Below are 17636 nucleotides of genomic sequence, written 5' to 3'. Positions count from 1 at the left end.
CTGATTCACCCCACTACCCCACCACTCAATCCCCCACCTCCGTCATCCCACCACCCCCATGGCCACACCCCACCTCCCACCCTGTCACCCCACTACCCCGCTTCACTTCCTTCATCCTGTCAGCCCAGAGCGCATTCCTCGCTGCCTCTCCTGGCCCTGTCATTAACTGACATCCCCTCTTGTCACAGACACCCAGACATGGAGCAGATTCTCCAAAGGCCCTAGCATGACCCGTGTGATGCCCCAGGTAGAGCCAGAGCCTGATCATCCAGACCAGCAAAGCACCAACAATTCAGATCCCACCCCTCATGGGAACTGGCGCTTATCTCTGCTGTGAGCTTCCAGTTTCATCAGAAAAGCCCCAAGGAGTTGAAGAACAAGAAGGAGAAAGGCAGAGAAAAATGAGAAAACACCAGGCCCAGGAACCTCCTGGGAAGTCACATATAAACATAACATCCATGGCCATCTATCACATCCAGCTTGCCTCCTCTCCCCAACCCAAGCAGCAGAAGCCCACATCCAGGGGGAGCAAGTCCATCTTCAGGGACAGAGCAGGGTGATCAGTGTGGCCTGAGGACTTTTGGGACATCCCAGGAAATGATGCTGGGCCCAGGACTGAGGAACAAGCAGGTAGTGGCTGGAGTAGTGTGGGGAAATGAGATCCACTCAGACCAGACTCCCCACCTCCAGGAAGGGGAGAGCAGCTGACAGGATGCAGCAGGCTACCGTGCCTGCTGAGGCATCAACACTGCTGGTTGATACACTCACCACTGTGCTTCATCTGTAAGACTAGAAATGGCTCCCGTGGACCATTAGCTCTGAGGCCTGGGGCTTGGAGGCTTGACCTAGCACAAGGCGCTTACGGTATAGCCTGGACATGGCTTGGTTACCCCCTAGGGTTCCCAGTTTCATCTAATCTCTGTCGAGAAGAATGAAAAGTATGGGAACTAAACTTAATGATGATGTTTGGAAGAGGAACTTTGGGGAGGAAGTAGAATGAGACGAAGTCAAGTCAGGGGGATCCAGTTCTCAAATCCCGGTAAATACAGAACAGGGAGATACATTGGATATAAGCATGTATGCAATCCCCCCACTTTTTGCCGATGGCATCCTGGCTCACCCTGGGACTCTGCTAAAAAGATGACCACCACCCCGGATAGCCTTTGAGCTTGGCCCTCTAGAACCAAGGAGCCCACCTTAATTTCTTTTCTTTATAAATTTCTCTGCAACAAGGTTTCAATAATGAACGCAGGAGGAATGGAGAGTGCTCAGTGAATATTGTGGGCTGCAGAGGGAAGAAAGAAAGAAGGGGGGCTAAGGATGAGAAACATCTTAGAGCTACACAGGAACATGGGTCTAGAACACCAGCTTGTAGGCCTAGGGTGTACCACAGGCCCCCACAGTCACCACTCAAGCCACTAGACACAGACATCCAAGCAGAGCGCGGACGCGCATACTGCTGCCCACAGGGACTCACCGTCTGCTGCAGATCCTGGATGAGTACTCGAATCACCAAGGTGTTGTCCTGGATCTCCTCCATCTTCGGGCCACTTGGTTTCTCTGTGGTGGCCCGGATCGTGTCATAGATGGTCTCTTCTTTGGAACTATCTGACTCTGAGCCCATGGAATAGTCGGAGAAGCTCTGGGCCATCTCGTCCTCACTGGATGTGGGGCTGCGTGGCATGGTGCCTGGATCTCTGCGAAGAAAAGACAGGAGAATAAATCAATAGGAATACTGAGAGGACCCAGGGGCCCACTGAGCTAGTTCCTGGGTCTGCCAATGTGATCTCCAGTCCATGGAGTCACCAGTCCATGGCACCCATGTGCTTGTACGTCAGATCCCTAAAAGTGGAAAGAACTGGGCACCTCTCTCCTCCTCCCCTGGGCTTGGGCAGAAGTATCAGTCAGGACCAGAACCAGGGAGGTCCCTCGCACTGTGCTGAAGCTGCTCTGAAGGAGTCCCAGCTGGCTGCAGCAGCGGCCACGACTACGGGAATTTACCGGATGGCAGCAGTGGTAGATTGAAGCTGCCCACATAGGAGGAACAGCTACCGCTGGTTTTTCTTTGAGGCCAGGGTGGCAGCAGGAGGGGAAGGAATGCAGGCACCGGGTCAGAAGGCGGCAAGTCATGTTGTAATAACCCCCTACTTCAAACACAGAGCGGCTAGCAGCACAGAGTAAAAATAGCACAAAAAGATGAAGATAGACTCAGAAAGATCATTGCCAGGTCCAAGAGCAGAACAGAGACCCAAGTCTTGAGCAGGCTGGAGCCAGGAGAGTTGGGGATCCCCAAGGCAGAAGCTGGGGGAGCCCCTTCCTTAGAGCCAGCGCAGAGACAGCTCCAATGCAAAAGCCCAGTCAAGCTGTAGACAGCTACCTCAGAGCAGGGCCGTAAGCGAGCACCAGGAAGACCAACATGGCCAGGTGTGGCAGCAAAAAGCTATAATGCTAGCATTTAGGAGGTGGAGACAAGAGGGTTATGAGTTCAAAGTCAACCTCAGCATAATGTGTTTGAGGTCAGCCTGGGCTACAAGATCAGGAAATAAAAGCAAAGTGCCAACAGGACCCAGAAAAGCCATCCTGTATTTGGTGGCTACAGAGATGACACTGCCCCATCCCTAGGATAAATGCCTAAATTGGGGGAATTTCTGAGACCTGGCAGGGAATGTGCCATATCATACCAGCAGCTCCACCTGTATGGAAACTCTGTCAAGAAGGTGAAGGTCATGGGGCTGGGATGCCCTGGGCCAGTGGGAAAACATGGTCACCCTCATAACTCAGACACTGCCTGGTCAAGCTGTGGTGCCCTCTGGCCACGGGCTCTACAGTTGTGCACAAATGAAACCTGAGCTTTGCTTGGATGACCCCAAACATGACTCCCGGCACAGGGGAAAGAGTCACACAACCTCTTAGGCCTGTGGCTGGAAAGACACAGGACAGTCCTACAGACAGGCGAGCAGATTCACAGGACATCGTGCCAGGGAGGCATCAATGGTAAGGGAGTCTGGCATCTTAGAAGGCACCGCTCAGAAGGGCAGAGTTAGGAATGGCCAGCTCCACAGGGCTATGTGCTTGCCGGAAGGGCCCAGCCGAATGGGACAAGTGTCAACCTCTGGAAAGGCTGAACACACAGGTATCTCCTGTGTGTTGTAGTTACCCAGGGAGGACAAAGGTCTACTTCTACAAACAACTTTGATACTCATCATCTAGAAGACAAGAGAGCCCAGGGGGCCCACATTACAGGCTGCTCCGAGTGGCCTCTCTCCAGCACTCCTCTCCCTATGCGGGCTGTCCCACAGACTGTCACCTGACATCAAGTCCCTTCTCTCATCTCCATTGTTCTTCTGCACAGATGCTACCCCAAAGCCGGTGCTTTAAACAAGCCTTTGAGTCACTCTCCATAGAGGCTTAACCCAGGACGGGGAAGTGTAGGCTGCTGTGTCAACAGCCTTTACTTCTGTGGATCACAGAGGCACAAAGCAGAGAACCGAGAATAGCAGTAAAGGGGTTTCCCTCCCTCTAGAAGGAGGGAGGAGGAAGGAAGGAGAGCGATCAATGGATGACAGATGGAGGGATATGTGGGGAGGCAGGTGGAGCAGGAGATGGATGGATGAGACACGAACAGCTGCCCGAGTCTGCGCATGCACGGAGGAGAGGTAAATACGGATGAGATGTCTGAGTTAATGACTGAGTGAGTGGACGGACAGCTGGATGGACAGATGTGAGGATGGATGGATGGTGTGAGGATGGATGGTAAAGGATAGGTGGATGGGTGAGTGGGTAGGAGGACTGTTTGCGCATAGATGAATATATGAATGGCTGGGGCAAGTGAGTAGGTAGAAGGATGAGTGACTAAACGGAAGAAGGGGAGAGAGGAGGGAGGGTGAGCAACAGATACCTAACTAGGTTCTTCATAATGCACGGTAAATCCACTGTCGGTCATTCACACTGGGGGATGCCACTGTCCACAGTGCTTCTTCATGTCTGTCCCCACACTCCAGTGATGCACTACCTGTCTTCACAGGGGGCAGGCAGCAACAGGCTCCACCAGGTGCACCTTCTGCCCATCACGTGTGCCAGGGCCACCACGTGTGCCAGGGCCACCATGTGTAAAGCCAGGTCATCTTCTGGCCTCGTAACATATTGGCACACAGCAGCATCACTCACAGGGACACAGTGGGTATCAGCATGGGCACTCAGCCAGTGCTCCTGAGTCGGGGTACTCCAGGAGAACCAGCTCATCTAACACGACCACTGCTCTGCCTTCTCCATAGGGATTCAAATACCACACCGTGTGCCCAGACTACACCTGAAGGGTTGAGGGGTACCCAGGCTCCTTTCTCATTCTTTGGGCCCTCAGCTGACAGTGAGTTTTGGATAATTTCCAAACATGGCTGTCTCCTTGTGGACACACCACAATGTCAGCCTTCTTCAAGGCCTCAGGCTACAGCTACCCCAGGCCCAGTCCTAGCCCACCTGGCCTCTTCCAAACAGCACTGGGCTGCAGTTACCCTGTAGCTCAGACAGAAACTGCAAGGGGCTCTTAGCCCCACCCTTCATCACTTCTGCACACAGCGAGGCCACTTGCCCTCACCGTCAGGCACCCTGGGGCACGTGCACCAACTTGCCAGCCCCATTAACCTTGGACCTGGGCTGGAGTTTGAGACTCTTCCCAAGTGACTTTAGATTGTATCACGTTGATAATTAAAGTCAGCTACCATACCTACACACACACACACACACACACACACACACACACACACACTTAGTTAAAAAAAAAAGAAAGAAAGAAAGAAAAGAAATGCTTGCCAATCTAAAGTGTTCATATGAAAACCCAGACACCTGGCATTTTCCCTATCATCAAGGATGTAGCCCTGACCTGTGGACACCAAAGGATAGGAGCTAGTGGCAGTGCTTCCCAGGGCCCAGTAATCCCACAGAGTCCTCAACCCTCAAAACTCCCAGGTCACTTGATTACACTCCTCCTCACAAGGTTCTTCAGTAGGATCTTCCCACGGAGACAGGAGCCGATGTTCCCCATGGACCTGACAGTGCTTCCTCTGGGGCCTCAGTCTTGCCCAGTCCACCCGCAGGGCCAGCCTCAGCAGTGAGCCCCCTCAACCAGCCAGGAACGTTTGTAAGTAAAAGTCCAAGAGTTCACCCTTTCACCCTGTAAAATCTCAGGGCAGGCCAGGTCACGGTGCTGCATGCTTCTAATCTCGGCACTTGAGAAGTGGAGTCAGAAGGATCTCTATGAGGTTCAGGCAATCTGGTCTACATAGTGAGATCATGTCTCAAAATTAAGTAATCTACCTATCTCAAGGAAAACTAGTCTTACTGTATTCACTAGCTGAACAGTGTTCATGATTCCTGCCAAAATCTTCTCAGCCACCCAAGGATCCAGAAAGGCACCCGAGGTGGGTGATTGAAGGACCCGGCTACCCCTGCATCTCAGTAAGGCCCTGGTCCGGCTACCCTTGCATCTCGGTAAGGTGCCTGCCTGGCTACCCCTGCATCTCAGTTAGGCTCCGGCTCAGCTACCCCTGCATCTCAGTTAGGCTCCGGCCTGGCTACCCCTGCATCTAGGTAACGGCCCGGCCCGGCCACCCCTGCATCCCCTGCATCTTGGTTTGGTTCCAGCTTCAAAGCAACTTTTAGCACTCACTTGTTTATTCATCCACCATCCTTTTAAGGACTTATTTTTATTATGTGTTTCTGTACAGGCCCAAGAGTACAGATTCCACATGAGTGCAGATGTCCATGCAGACCAGAAGAGGACATTGGATCTCCTGCAAGCTGCCAGGACAGAACTCGGGTCCTCTGAAGAGCTTGCTCGTAAGTGCTGGGCAAGCTCTCCTGTCATTCACCACCTGTGTGAGTGTTAGCCAGGATCTCTACTCAAACCTGACCTGACGTTATCACAAGGTACAGATCCCTCGCCCCTAGGGATGCCAGACTTTTGGGGGTTTGAGAATATTTGCATATATGTAATGAAACGCCCTGTGGATGGGACTCAGGTCTGAACATGAATTCATTTGTGTGTCACACGTGTGTCGCCTGGTGCTGATTTTGCACACCACAGCCAAGTGCACCCATGTTTCAGCTACAGTCCATGCCCTGAGGTCAGGAGAGGAATTTTACACTCATGTCTTAATGTTTCTGTTCAGGAAGGCTTGGATATCAAAGTGCTTTGGATTTACGGGTTTAAGGGGTGCTGAGCTGGTGAGATAATTACACGCTGTGTCAGGATTTCCACCCAGGCCTATGGTTCTGAAGAAACTATTCATGCTCTCATCCTGGCTGTGCAGTCTTTTCAAACACAGCAGGGCCAGGCCAGAAATTCTTATTGAACTGCCTCACCAAGGCTACTGCACTTTAAATGCTCTCAGGTGGCCTAACAATGCCTGCAGGCTGACAGCCACGGGTTGGAGTCACAGGTCCTCATTAACCTTGAGGCGACCTTGTGCTCTAACTTCAGAACAGTTGGAGTTTCACAGAGCAGACGAACACAGATCAGCTTCTCCTGAGAGTCAGAGAGGCATGTCCACACTGGGGCAGCAGAAAGACGACAGAGTTCACCATTCCACAGAGACCTGGGGGGCCACGGGGCCGCTCCCTGGTGTGGGGTTTGCTGCTTGAAGGCTCTTATCAGTATGTATAAGGATCAATAAACGGTTGGAGAGAGTCTCATGGTGAAGAGCCCTGACCCAGGTTCAGTTTCCAGAATCCTCGTGGGTAGCTCATGACCATCTTACTCCAGTTTCAGGGGACCCAGCGCCCTCTTCTGGCTTCCATGGGCACCAGGCACACTCATGGTGCACACACATGCAGACAGACTCCTTCTGCATTAAATAAAGTAAGTGAGGAAATCTTAGCTAATTTGTATTAACATAAAAGGTCAAGGTGGCCTGCCTGGTGCCTCCAGCTTCAGTTCTTAGTGTCTCCAGCTGAGCCATAGGTTCTGCTGCTCTGTTTCAAACCGGGGAAGGGCAAACAGACTTTACAGAAGCCTGTGCTGGAGCACAGGGGAGCAGAGTACAGCACAGGGCTCCCAGACTGGCTCTCTGATGAGCCGCAGGACGATGCTCAGATACACAAAGAGGTGGATAGTGCAAGCACTCACTCGGCGGTTGTCTAACGGCTGGCCTTGTGCACATAACCTCTCGGCAGATATGCAATCTATTCTTACTCTTGCATTCAGCACGGGATATGTTCATGCTCATTGGATTCCTTCGTGCTGTGCTGTCAAGTGATGGTAGAGGGGCCTGACTACAAAGACATCCCTTGGCATAATCTGCTGCCTGCCAAAATCTTGGCAGTGGTGCTAGCAGCAGTGGCCACAGCCTCAGTAGTGGTAACAGCAGCAGAGGGTGACAGTGGGTAGTGGTGAACACAGCCATGGCAGAGGCAGAAGTAGTACCAGCTCAGACGGGTCCAGGAGCTATAGGGGCTTCCCAACACTCCAGGCTTGACACTGGGGCATACATAGCACAGGGTGGCCCAGCCACTTGGGGCCAATAGGACAAGAGATTGTTGGTCCCATGGCATACATTACTATCAATGATCTCTGGTGGAATGGCAGCACCCAGGGTGGTCTCTGCTGACAGCCTGTAGGAAAGAGATAAAGATGCTCACACACCAGGGTAGGCTGAAGTCAGAATGGTCCTGTTGCAGCTCTGCCTGCCTGCGTGGGCTACACTGCTGAGTGGTTAGTTCACCATGCAGCCAACCTGCTCAGCCTCTACCACCAAGGGTCCCCACCACAGCCACACAACCTGCTAGGCTGGACCCCTGGGGTCTCTCCGAAGATGAGCAAGTAAGCAAGCTATTTCTAAAACAACCTGTGTTCGAGTAAAAGAAGAAAAAAGATAATATATCTAGGGAAGCCAGGCCCTTCCTGCTCCATCTCACGGAGCTTTTTGTATTGACAGGTGTTAGTTTGGCCCAGTGGTTCCAGCTCCTGAGGCTGCCCTGCTTTCAGGGCCAGAGAGAAAGATGCTGGGCCAGGCTCAGACAGAAGTGGCTGACGAGCAATGGCTGCAGCTGAGTTCCTGGGCATCCAGGAACCAGTCAGAGGCAGAAGCTTATGCTGAGGAGCAAGAAGGTCTGTGTTCCATTGGCTCCCCTTGAAGGGAGCACTCGTCCTTGGCCCCAGCATACAGCACAGCTCTCTGTCAGCCCTGGGAAACAGATGTGAGAGCCCACTGGAGCTTGCACAGCCCAGGTCAGATCTATCCCAGCCTGGAGAGCGAATGAGAAGTTCCCATCCCCAGAAGTCCCGCCCTGGGGGCAGGGGCACAGGAAGCCCCTCTAAAGTGCATTCCACTCCTGGTTAACTGCATCCAAGAGCTTGAAGCAAACACCTGTGGCCATCGCCATTTCTCCACCCCAACCCTGACTTCCTCCTCCATCAGACCCAGTCTGGCCTCTGACTGGCTTTCTTAAAAGCTCACTTAATGACTGTCATTTCAGCTACCTGATGAACCCGCGTGTCCATGAGTACTTTCGTGCGCCTAATTTGCCACCATCCATCCATCACATGGGATACAGTGAGCATTCAGTGGACACATGCCAGACAGGAGGTAGGCTATGGAGCTAGTGGAATGCAGTGAGGTAGAGATGGGCAGAGCATGGCCCTGAATCTGCCCCAGTAGAGCGTCAACTCCAGCTACCACCAGCAAGTGGGAACAGAGCCCAGTGTCCCAACCCAGTGGATATGGTTCAGATCGGATTTGGGCAGAAATGCGACAAGTAGCCATGTTAGAAATGTACCGTTTTAAATGCTCATCTTTCAGGTCACATCTAACTGCACCACTCCTGGGCTGCAAGACTGGGCAAAAGCCAGAACTATGAGATGAGCTTAACTCCACGTCTTCTTTCCATAATAAAAGAGGGTGGCGAGGATGTCGTAGGAGAATAATAAAGCGGGGCTCCCCAGTCCAAAGCACTACCAGCAACATCTCATTCACAAAGACATTCCAAAGCAAGCAGGTACTTAAGAAGGGCTTCACCTGATAGGTCCACAGAGGCCCGAGGCTGGGTCTGGAAGTGGGCTGGCTGGAGAAAGAACCAGCTGAGCCCCACCTCAGGTTCGCTGCAGGAGGGTCCTGAGATTCCAAAGCCAGAGACCTGACCTGGAGGGTCATGACCCCAATAGGAATGTGAAGAACGGCTCCGTGGGAAGGGCAGACACCTGGCCACCGGACAGGAGCCTGGGCAAACATTAATGATTAACTCCGAGGAAGGGCAGAGGGCGGTTGAGCGCATTCACTTTTAGGTTTGCTGGAACAGAAGTTGCTCTGTGAACACCCTACTGGCTCCACAGGGCACGCTTACATGCTTACACTAAGCATGCACTCCTCATAAGCACGCACTCATCCTTTATCCCACTCTCAAACAGAACAGGCTGCCTTGCATTTTGTCTGTCTTCATTCTGGCGACCAGAGGCTGTCTTTGGTTCCTGCATCCCTTCAGGATCAGACTGTAAAAGGTTGTTCAGAAACAGAAAGCAGGCAAGGCGAGGCAGAGAAAGGGTGGTTTTGTGCCACCCTGAGCAATTGCTTTTAGCACAACCGTTTTTCTCCAGAGTAAATACAGAGATATAAGCTCCCAGGTCAGTAGGGTCAACACTCAGTGCGGGCCTCTTGCATCAGCCCTGCTGGGCAGCTATTAATAAAAAGAGAAGAAAAGCCACCGCCAAGAAGCAATTTCCACAAAGATGATGCATTTTGCTACGAGTGTCCAGAAACATCTAAAACCTAAACTGGCTTATTTGTCACCTAAGTCCCTGAATGGCAGGCACATACAGTTTCCCACTCATTCATGTATTATTATTCATGGGGCATTAAAGCCAAGCTGCAATGGAAGATACAGACAAAACTGTCCAGGCGATGGCTACAAAGCCTTTGGGGATCAATTCATAAATCTTAGAGGTTCACAGATCAATTTCCAGTTTAAAATGCACAGAGCGGTCTCCTTCCAGAGGGAATCTCAAAGCCACAGGGTAAGAGATTTTACTGTGTGGCTTATTTTGTGCATTTAAATGTATAAAACTTGTTGGTCCTTAAAACAGGGAGACCTTCCCTTCCCAAGCTACCCTCTGGTTTAGGTGTTTAAACCTAGGTCAAGGTCACATTACAGGATAAAGGGCAGGGTCTTAGGAAACCTGGAGAACAGAAAACAAATTTGCCAAAAAGAGCACTAGACCCCTGGGGACAGAACCCATCAGAGAGGTCAGGGGTCAGTCACACAGGGGCCAGATTGCATCAGCATCAGCTTCTCAAGAGAGCCTTGTTGAAAAGCTATACCACTCTACCCCATTATCCCTCGAATTCTCCAGAGAAGCAGCCTGCTCCAGCTACCCAACCAGAGCACCACGGATGTAGATGAATGAAACCCGCCCATATTATGGCTGTGTGATAACCCATCTTGAGTATCAACTCAATGGGAGTTAGAATCACCATGGAGATAAACTGGGTGAGTTTGTAAACTTCCTAGATTAGGTGTTTTGAGGTAGGAATACACACCCTAACTGTGGGCAATGCCATCCTGTGAGCTTGGGTTCTAGACTGCAGGTCATGTGACCAGCTGCCTCCTGCTCCTGCTGACAGGCCTGCCCTGCTAAGATGCAAACCTACGCAAGCCCTTCTTCCTTCACTAAAATGCTTCTTGTCGGGCATTGGGTCACAGCAAAGGCAAAAATAGCCAACACAGGATGTGTCCCCACTGTGCAAGATTCTAAAGAGGCATCTGCGCTGCTGTCTAAATGCCCCTGCTGCACGAGCAAGTACACTCTCCTACTTGCTCACTCGTCAGTTATGTGAAGGCTGATCTTCCTGGAAGACACAGACAAAAACCTCCAGGCAACAGCTGAAAGTTTTGGAGACCAACTCCAAAATTGTAGGAGATCCACAAGCTGATGTCCAGACATCTGTGGAGTAAGCTGAACTGTGTGCTTCCCCAGATTCGTGTAGGAATCCTGCTCCCTGGCCCTGGTCACATGACTCAGATAGAAAGCTTTCAAAGAGTGGTTAAGAGGCTCTGGACAGAGCTCAGTAGCAGAGTGCCTGCCTGGCTTCTTCCCTGAGCACTACAAGGAAGGGAAGGAAATCCAATATGGTACAATCAGACCTGCTTCAGTCATGTTGATTTCCTTCTCTTGCTGCTGTTACAAACACCTGATAAAAGCGACTCAGAGAAGTAAGGGTTTACTCTGGCTCACAGTATGAGGGGGTGCACAGTCCATCATGGTGAGGAAGGCACAGAGGCAGCAGGAATATGAGGCAGCTGGCTACACTGTATCCACCCTCCAAAGCAGAGAGGTGAACAGTTGGTTGTTTTTTTTCTTTTTATACATTGTAGAATTCCAGACTAGGGATGCTGCCACCCACACGCCAGGTCTTCCCACCTCAATAAACCTAATCTAGGAACCCCCTCACAGACAAGCCCAGATATGTATTTTTATGGTGATTCTAAATCCCATGTCACAGGGTCTTTAACAGCCGCTGTAGTGTGAATACATTCGCATACGGGGGTGGGGGGGGGGAGGAGAAGGAATGCAGAGGGATTACCATGTGAGGGGCATATGAGGGGCAGCTAGAAAACTCTATTAGCAAGAAAAGGAGAGAGGCTCAGCAGAAGCCAGACCTGTAACCCCTCCGTCTCTCATTTTCATCCTCCAGGATGGGAGACAGTGGATTCCTGTTGTCTACACTTCCTGTCCACTTGTCCAAGGTGCTCTGGATTGGTACCCCCACACTGTCACAGCCAAAACACTGATGAAATGCTCGGCGAGAAGGTGCCTTGCGCATTCAGGGACAGATTGCCTTGGTTCACTGGGAATTTTGGAAATTTTCCTAAATGCTTTCTAAGACACAGACCCCTCCAAGTCTGTCCTCATGTGTGCTGTTGTGTGAACCAAAGTAAAAGGTCCTATGAGTGCCCCCTTCTCTGATGCCCTACCCTTCGGCCTGCATCTCTCCCCCAGTGACCGAGCTGCAGGTTTCAGTGCCTTCTCAAGCTGCATGGCCACCCTGTGCTAGAAAACTGCCTCCATCTCATGCACATGTTCTCTAGCCGTTCTCAGGTCACGTGGGTTTGGGAGACCCACCTGGAATGAGTATGCATGTCTGGGTCCCCCTATAAACAAATCCGCCTCAGTGCTTTGCAAGGAAGCTTCTCAGAGAACGGCTAAGATGGCCTCTTCCAATGTTACCTGAACCCGTCCCTGGAGTCCACAGACAACCTGCTCAAAAGGAAGGGAAGCTGCCTGGATGCAGTCAGCATCTTTGAAGGCAGGAACTGTCCTCACATGACAGTGGTGGTAGGAAATCTGAAATGGCTCTTTAGGAGAAAGAGATGGTGGGGGCATAATAACCACTCAACAATGCTGTGTGTGTGTGTGTGTGTGTGTGTACATGTTCATGCATGCGTTCATGCGTTGTTGGATGTGTGTCCATGTGTAGGTATTGGTGTGGAGGCCAGGGCTCAATGATGGGTATCTTCCTCAGTAGCTCTCCACCTTATTTTTTGAGTCAGGGTCTCTCTGCTCACTGATTAGAATGCTAAACTGAATGGCCAGCAAGCTCCAGGAATCCTTCCGTGACTCCCCCTCTAGCGCTGGCACTACAGATGTGTGTCACTGCGCTTAGCTTTTCACATGGGTCCTGGGAACGGGAAATTCTGATCCTCAGCTTGCATAGCAGGCACTGTAGCCGCCGAGGCATGTCTCCAGCCCTGCAACATCTTCATCGCATCAGACTTTGTGGTATAAGTCAGAAAACACGTGCTGCCAGATTAAACTAGTTCCACTAACCACCACTGCCTAAGAGGTCCGCCAGGCTGGGCTGGTTTGTTCTACAAAGGTCTGGAGAGCTAGGTCAGTTGGAAATAAGGCTGGTAAAAAAGTGCTGTCATTGACAGGAAGCAAGTGCCATTCCTGGTTGATATCAGTAATGGGGCAACCCATGTGGTTGCTCCCATCCTTCCTTGGCCAGCTTAGGGGCAGCCTCAGACAGCTACATCACCCTCTCCCCCCACCAGATAATGAAGTCTGCAAACTGTGCTTCTCCGCAGGCCCCAGCCAGCTTTCACCCTGGCTCTTACTGCAAACAGACCCTGTGATACCCGGCTTTTGTTCAGGCTTGCACATTAGCTTCTGTACAACAGAATCCAAGAGTGCAGGCGCCACAATGCACTCGGGTCTTGCCTTCTTCATCACACATCTGGACCATCACCTGACATTTCTGCAGAGCCGGCCATCATGGTTGGGAGGGGGTGCAAAGCAAAGGCTTCATGGACGAGATGGAATCAATGACGTAAAGAGCCACAGGCCATGAGTTCTCCTGCGGTGCTGCCCAGTCAGACGCTCTCAGTCCTGCATCCAGCAAGTCCCTGCATCCGGCAGGCATATGAAGTCCAGACCAGACAGTCTTCCATGGACACCAAGGAACAAGGGACCCCTCCATCATAACCAATCCCTTATTTCATCAATGCTGGGGAGTAATAAGTCCCCTGACTTGAACAGAACTTCTAGGGCACGGCATCGCCAGCTAATGCAAGTAGGCAGAAAAGTGAACACACTGCTCACGGATTGAAAGTAAAGGAAGTAATCATTATTTCCAGATAATTACCTACTCTGCATTGAAAGCCCAAGAGAATCTAAAGATAAACTGAACTAGCAAAAAAGAAAAAAAAAAGTCATGATGTTAGCCAGGTAGGAGATTAACATACAAAAGGCAACTGGATCCCTCACACTGCCAGCAAATGACAGAGAGAAACGCCCACCCAGCCCTACAACACCAGGAGTCACTAAGGGCACCATTCGTGGTTATGAAATGTACCCACAGACTTGTGTTTGAGCAATTGGACCAACCATCATAGGAACAGCAAGCACCCCAGCCGCATTTCTGCAGCATCGGGCCTGGTTAAATTATAATGACATTAATTGGGGACCTTGGCTACAACAGAGGAAAAGGTGGCCTTGCTGGGCTCTAGTCTGGGCCCAGGTGCTAGACCAGTACAGTGTGACTCATTAGCTGAGACCCCAAACAGAAGGGTCACCCATGGGACCTCGACTACAATCATCTTCACACTATAGTCACTGCCTCTGGGGCCTGAGGCTGATGTACCTTCTAAACCACAGTGCTCAGAGTTGAGTAAGGTCCCCAAGTTCTAGTCCCAGGTAAATAAGACTTGCAGAGCTATGAGCTGGAGAGATACCTCAGTCAGAATCGTGCCTGCCAAACAAGTGTAAGGATCTCAGTTCAGATTCCCAGCACCCGCATAAAAACTGGGCATGATGACATGTACCTGTGATCCTAGCCCTGGGGTGGGGGGTAGAGATGAGGGGATCCCGGGGGGGGGGGTGGCTGGTCAGTTGATCTAGAGCAGTGGTTCTCAACCTTCCTAGTGCTGTGACCCTTGAATACAGTTCCTCATGTTGTGGTGACCCAAGCCATAAAATTAATTTCATTTCCATAACTGTAATCTTGCTACTGTTACAAAATATAATATAAATATCTGTGCTGTCAATGGTCTTAGGTGACCCCTGTGAAAGACATCTAGACCCCACACTCATACACACACACACACACACACCAGCCTCAAAGGACAGAGAAGAGAAATGGCACTGGCATTTTAAGACTGAAATATGTATGATACCAAAACACTTAAAACATTAAACAAGTGTTCAGACTCACACAGCTCTATGCAGAGTTCTTAATGCCTCCAAAAGCCAGTATCAGCCCTAGCATAAAGTGGGGTGACCCTCTGAGGGACACCAACTCTGGTCAAGACTGGAGAAAGCCTGCAGTGCTAAGAAAGAGCTCAGACTGCCAAACTCAGACCAACCTGGGGACAGCCCTGTTGTGCCTTACGTGGGGCTGTGGCTGTCCAGCCTGCCATCATCAATGCTTGATGACAGTATTTATGCCCGGCTAGGTTTGGTTGATTCCTGTAATTCAGACAGTGGTGGGAACCAGGGTCCTCTGCAATCTGAATGCCAATGTTTTAGTTTTCTTCAGAGAATATGTCTGGAAAATTTAAAACCCTCGAGCTGCAGGTCAGCCATGTGCTGGGTCCTTGGTATCAGGTTCCAGGATGTGACCCAGCCCAGTGGCCTCTGTACTCAGCAACCTTCATCTTCGGTGCCCACAGCCTAAAGAGGGGGGTCAAAGCCAAGCCCCAAGCGCGAGCCTGCTGACTTCTCCCTGTGAAGCCCGGTTAGACGACAGTCAGACTCCCGCCCAGATAGCTCTCCTCTCAAAGGCCCCTGTACTGTCTGCTCTAGGTTCTCAGCCCCACCTGAGCCCCTGCCCATCCTGCCTTGGAATGCGGGCCTCACTCACCTTCCAAAGGCCTACGGGAGAGAGAAGCAGGAGCCGGGGACATCACTTCCACCGTCATCATTTTCTCATGAGCCAAAGCATGACGTGGCCTTCATAAACCCATCCAACCACTGCTGGGGACCAGCCTAACCCACATTCAGGGAGCAATTATAAGCCCACGGCCAGGAGCTATGTTACTCTCTCATAGCTACGGCAGAATACCCCAACAAAAGCCACATAAGGAAGAAAGGGCTTATTTAGGTTCCTAGTTGAAGGAGATACAGCCCATCACGGTGGGGAAGGTATTGCGGCAAGAACATGAGGTAGCTACTCACACTCCATCCACTGTCAGGAAGCACAGAGAGATGAATGTTTGCATTCAGATCGGTCTCTCCTCTTTATTCACCCTGAACAGCAGCCCATGGATGGCGGCCACACCATGGATAGCGACCCCATCGTCAGAATGCGTCTTCCCTCCTCAGTTAACCTCAGTTAGACAATCCCTCACCATCTCGCCTAGAGCTGTCTCCTTGGTGATTCTAGATCCTGTCACGTTGACAGTCAGCATTAGCAATCACAGGAGCCACTGACCTTCTGACCTTCTCTGCAGGTGGATGACAGCTCTCCCGCCTCCTCCACCTCTATGTATGGCTGAATATGTACCTGCAAGCAATTTTCATGAGATCTGCTCTTCCCTGAGAGGAGGTTCCTACTGAGAACCAGGTAACAGAAGAACTTCTAGGGACTCAACACCCTCATGAAGGACGTGGCCATTGGAGGCTCATGTCATCCTCTCCCTATGTCCTTAAACATAAGATGAAGGTCTGTCTAGGCAGCCTATGGATACTGCCCTAAAGAGCCTGGAAATGCGCCTGTAGCCAACAGCTGTGAGGGAGGTACGCGCAGCAGAGTCTCATGGAAGGCACAAGCCAACCTGAGTCCCCTCCACATCCCAGGACTCATACCCACAGACTCAAACACTCATTTCAAAATGAAGATGGTGACTGTTGGTAAAGTATTTGCCACACAAGTATGAGAAACTAAGTTCAAATCCCCAGAACCCACATAAAGCCAGGCCTGGCAACACATACCAGTAATCCCAGTGACTATAGTGAGATAGAGAATCCTTGGAAGCTGGTAGGTCAGCTATCATGGAGCACACACTGGAAACAACAAAAAGACCCTGACTTAACCATGGTACAGGAGGCATGCTGGTTCTTACCAACTTGACACAGTCTAGAGGGGCTCTCAACTGAGAAAAGATCTCCATCATCAGATTGGCCTGTAGGTAAATCTGGGGGGCTTTTTCTGGATTGGTGATTGATGGGAGGGCCCACTCTACGTGCCATCCCTAGGCAGGTAGTCCTGGGTGGTATAAGGAAGCGGGCTGAGCAAGCCAGGAGGAGCAAGCCACTAAACAGTGTCCCTCTATGACCCCTGCTTCAGCTCCTGCCTCCAGGTCCCAGTTTGAATTCCTGTCCCAACTTCCCTCCATGAGCAACTATGGTCTGGATGTGAAAACCAAGTAAGATAGCCAGACAGTGACAAGATGAGGGTAGAGAGGTGTGACCACAAGCCACTTCTGAAGCTGGGAGAAGCAGCAAGGAGGATTCTCTATTCCCTGGGGGCTTCAGGAAGGGGGCTGGAGGAGGCAGGATGGGCCATCCCTAGGGTCTTTGAAGAGCCCAAGCCTGTCCCTGACTCTGACTTTTCCCAATCTCTCACCTATTGAACTACAAGAACAGTGGTGTACATAGCTTTAGGCCACTAATCTGGTTTGGTAGCCCCAGGAGATAAAGCTCAAGGACCCTCCTCAGGCAGCAGCGCCTGAGACACTGTTTCCTCATTTCTTGCTGTGTCCATGCTTACCTCACCCACCTGCCCTCTCCCCAGAGCGAGAAGCAGTCAGCACCAATCACCACAGCCACTCAGATTAGCCGGGAAGCCCCCTCTCATCAATCTGCAGCCCGGAAAAGGCGAGAGAAACAGGCTTGGGGCCACAAACATGGGCACCAGCGCTGGAGGGACCCTGGAACCCCAAGGAAACAGTGAATGCCCCTGTGCTCTGAACTTCCCACGGTACCTCCTGGGATCAGGAACAAGACCTGGGGCCCCATGGTCCTTCCTGGGCAGCTGGTCCAGCTCTGTGGACTTTGCAGGGCCAATGAAGGAACATTTGCGATGGGCACATGAACCTGGTAGCTGACTACCAGGATACAAGGGCACGGCTTAAAAGCCACTGAAGCAGGGCGTGAGGTCCCAGAGGGCAGAGGTGGGTGCTGGGAATAGCAATGAGCTTTCCCTTCTCAG

General features: G+C 51.3%; 1 protein-coding gene across 8 annotated transcripts in view; it reads right to left on the bottom strand.

The window, feature by feature from the left end:
• Shank2 (SH3 and multiple ankyrin repeat domains 2) overlaps nt 1-17636 on the bottom strand; it is a 443257-nt gene that overhangs the window by 389819 nt on the left and 35802 nt on the right. For all 8 annotated transcript variants that reach the window (XM_075972893.1, XM_075972896.1, XM_075972898.1 and 5 more), the window contains exon 3: nt 1478-1697. In XM_075972893.1, coding sequence (XP_075829008.1) covers nt 1478-1684 — 207 coding nt within the window. In that variant the 5' untranslated portion in view covers nt 1685-1697. The remainder of the gene's footprint in view (nt 1-1477; nt 1698-17636) is intronic.

This window comes from Microtus pennsylvanicus, chromosome 5 (assembly GCF_037038515.1).
Source record: "Microtus pennsylvanicus isolate mMicPen1 chromosome 5, mMicPen1.hap1, whole genome shotgun sequence".
Taxonomy (NCBI): Eukaryota; Metazoa; Chordata; class Mammalia; order Rodentia; family Cricetidae; genus Microtus; species Microtus pennsylvanicus.
Note: the sequence above shows the minus strand (reverse complement) of the source record. Positions and strands in the feature narration are given on the sequence as shown.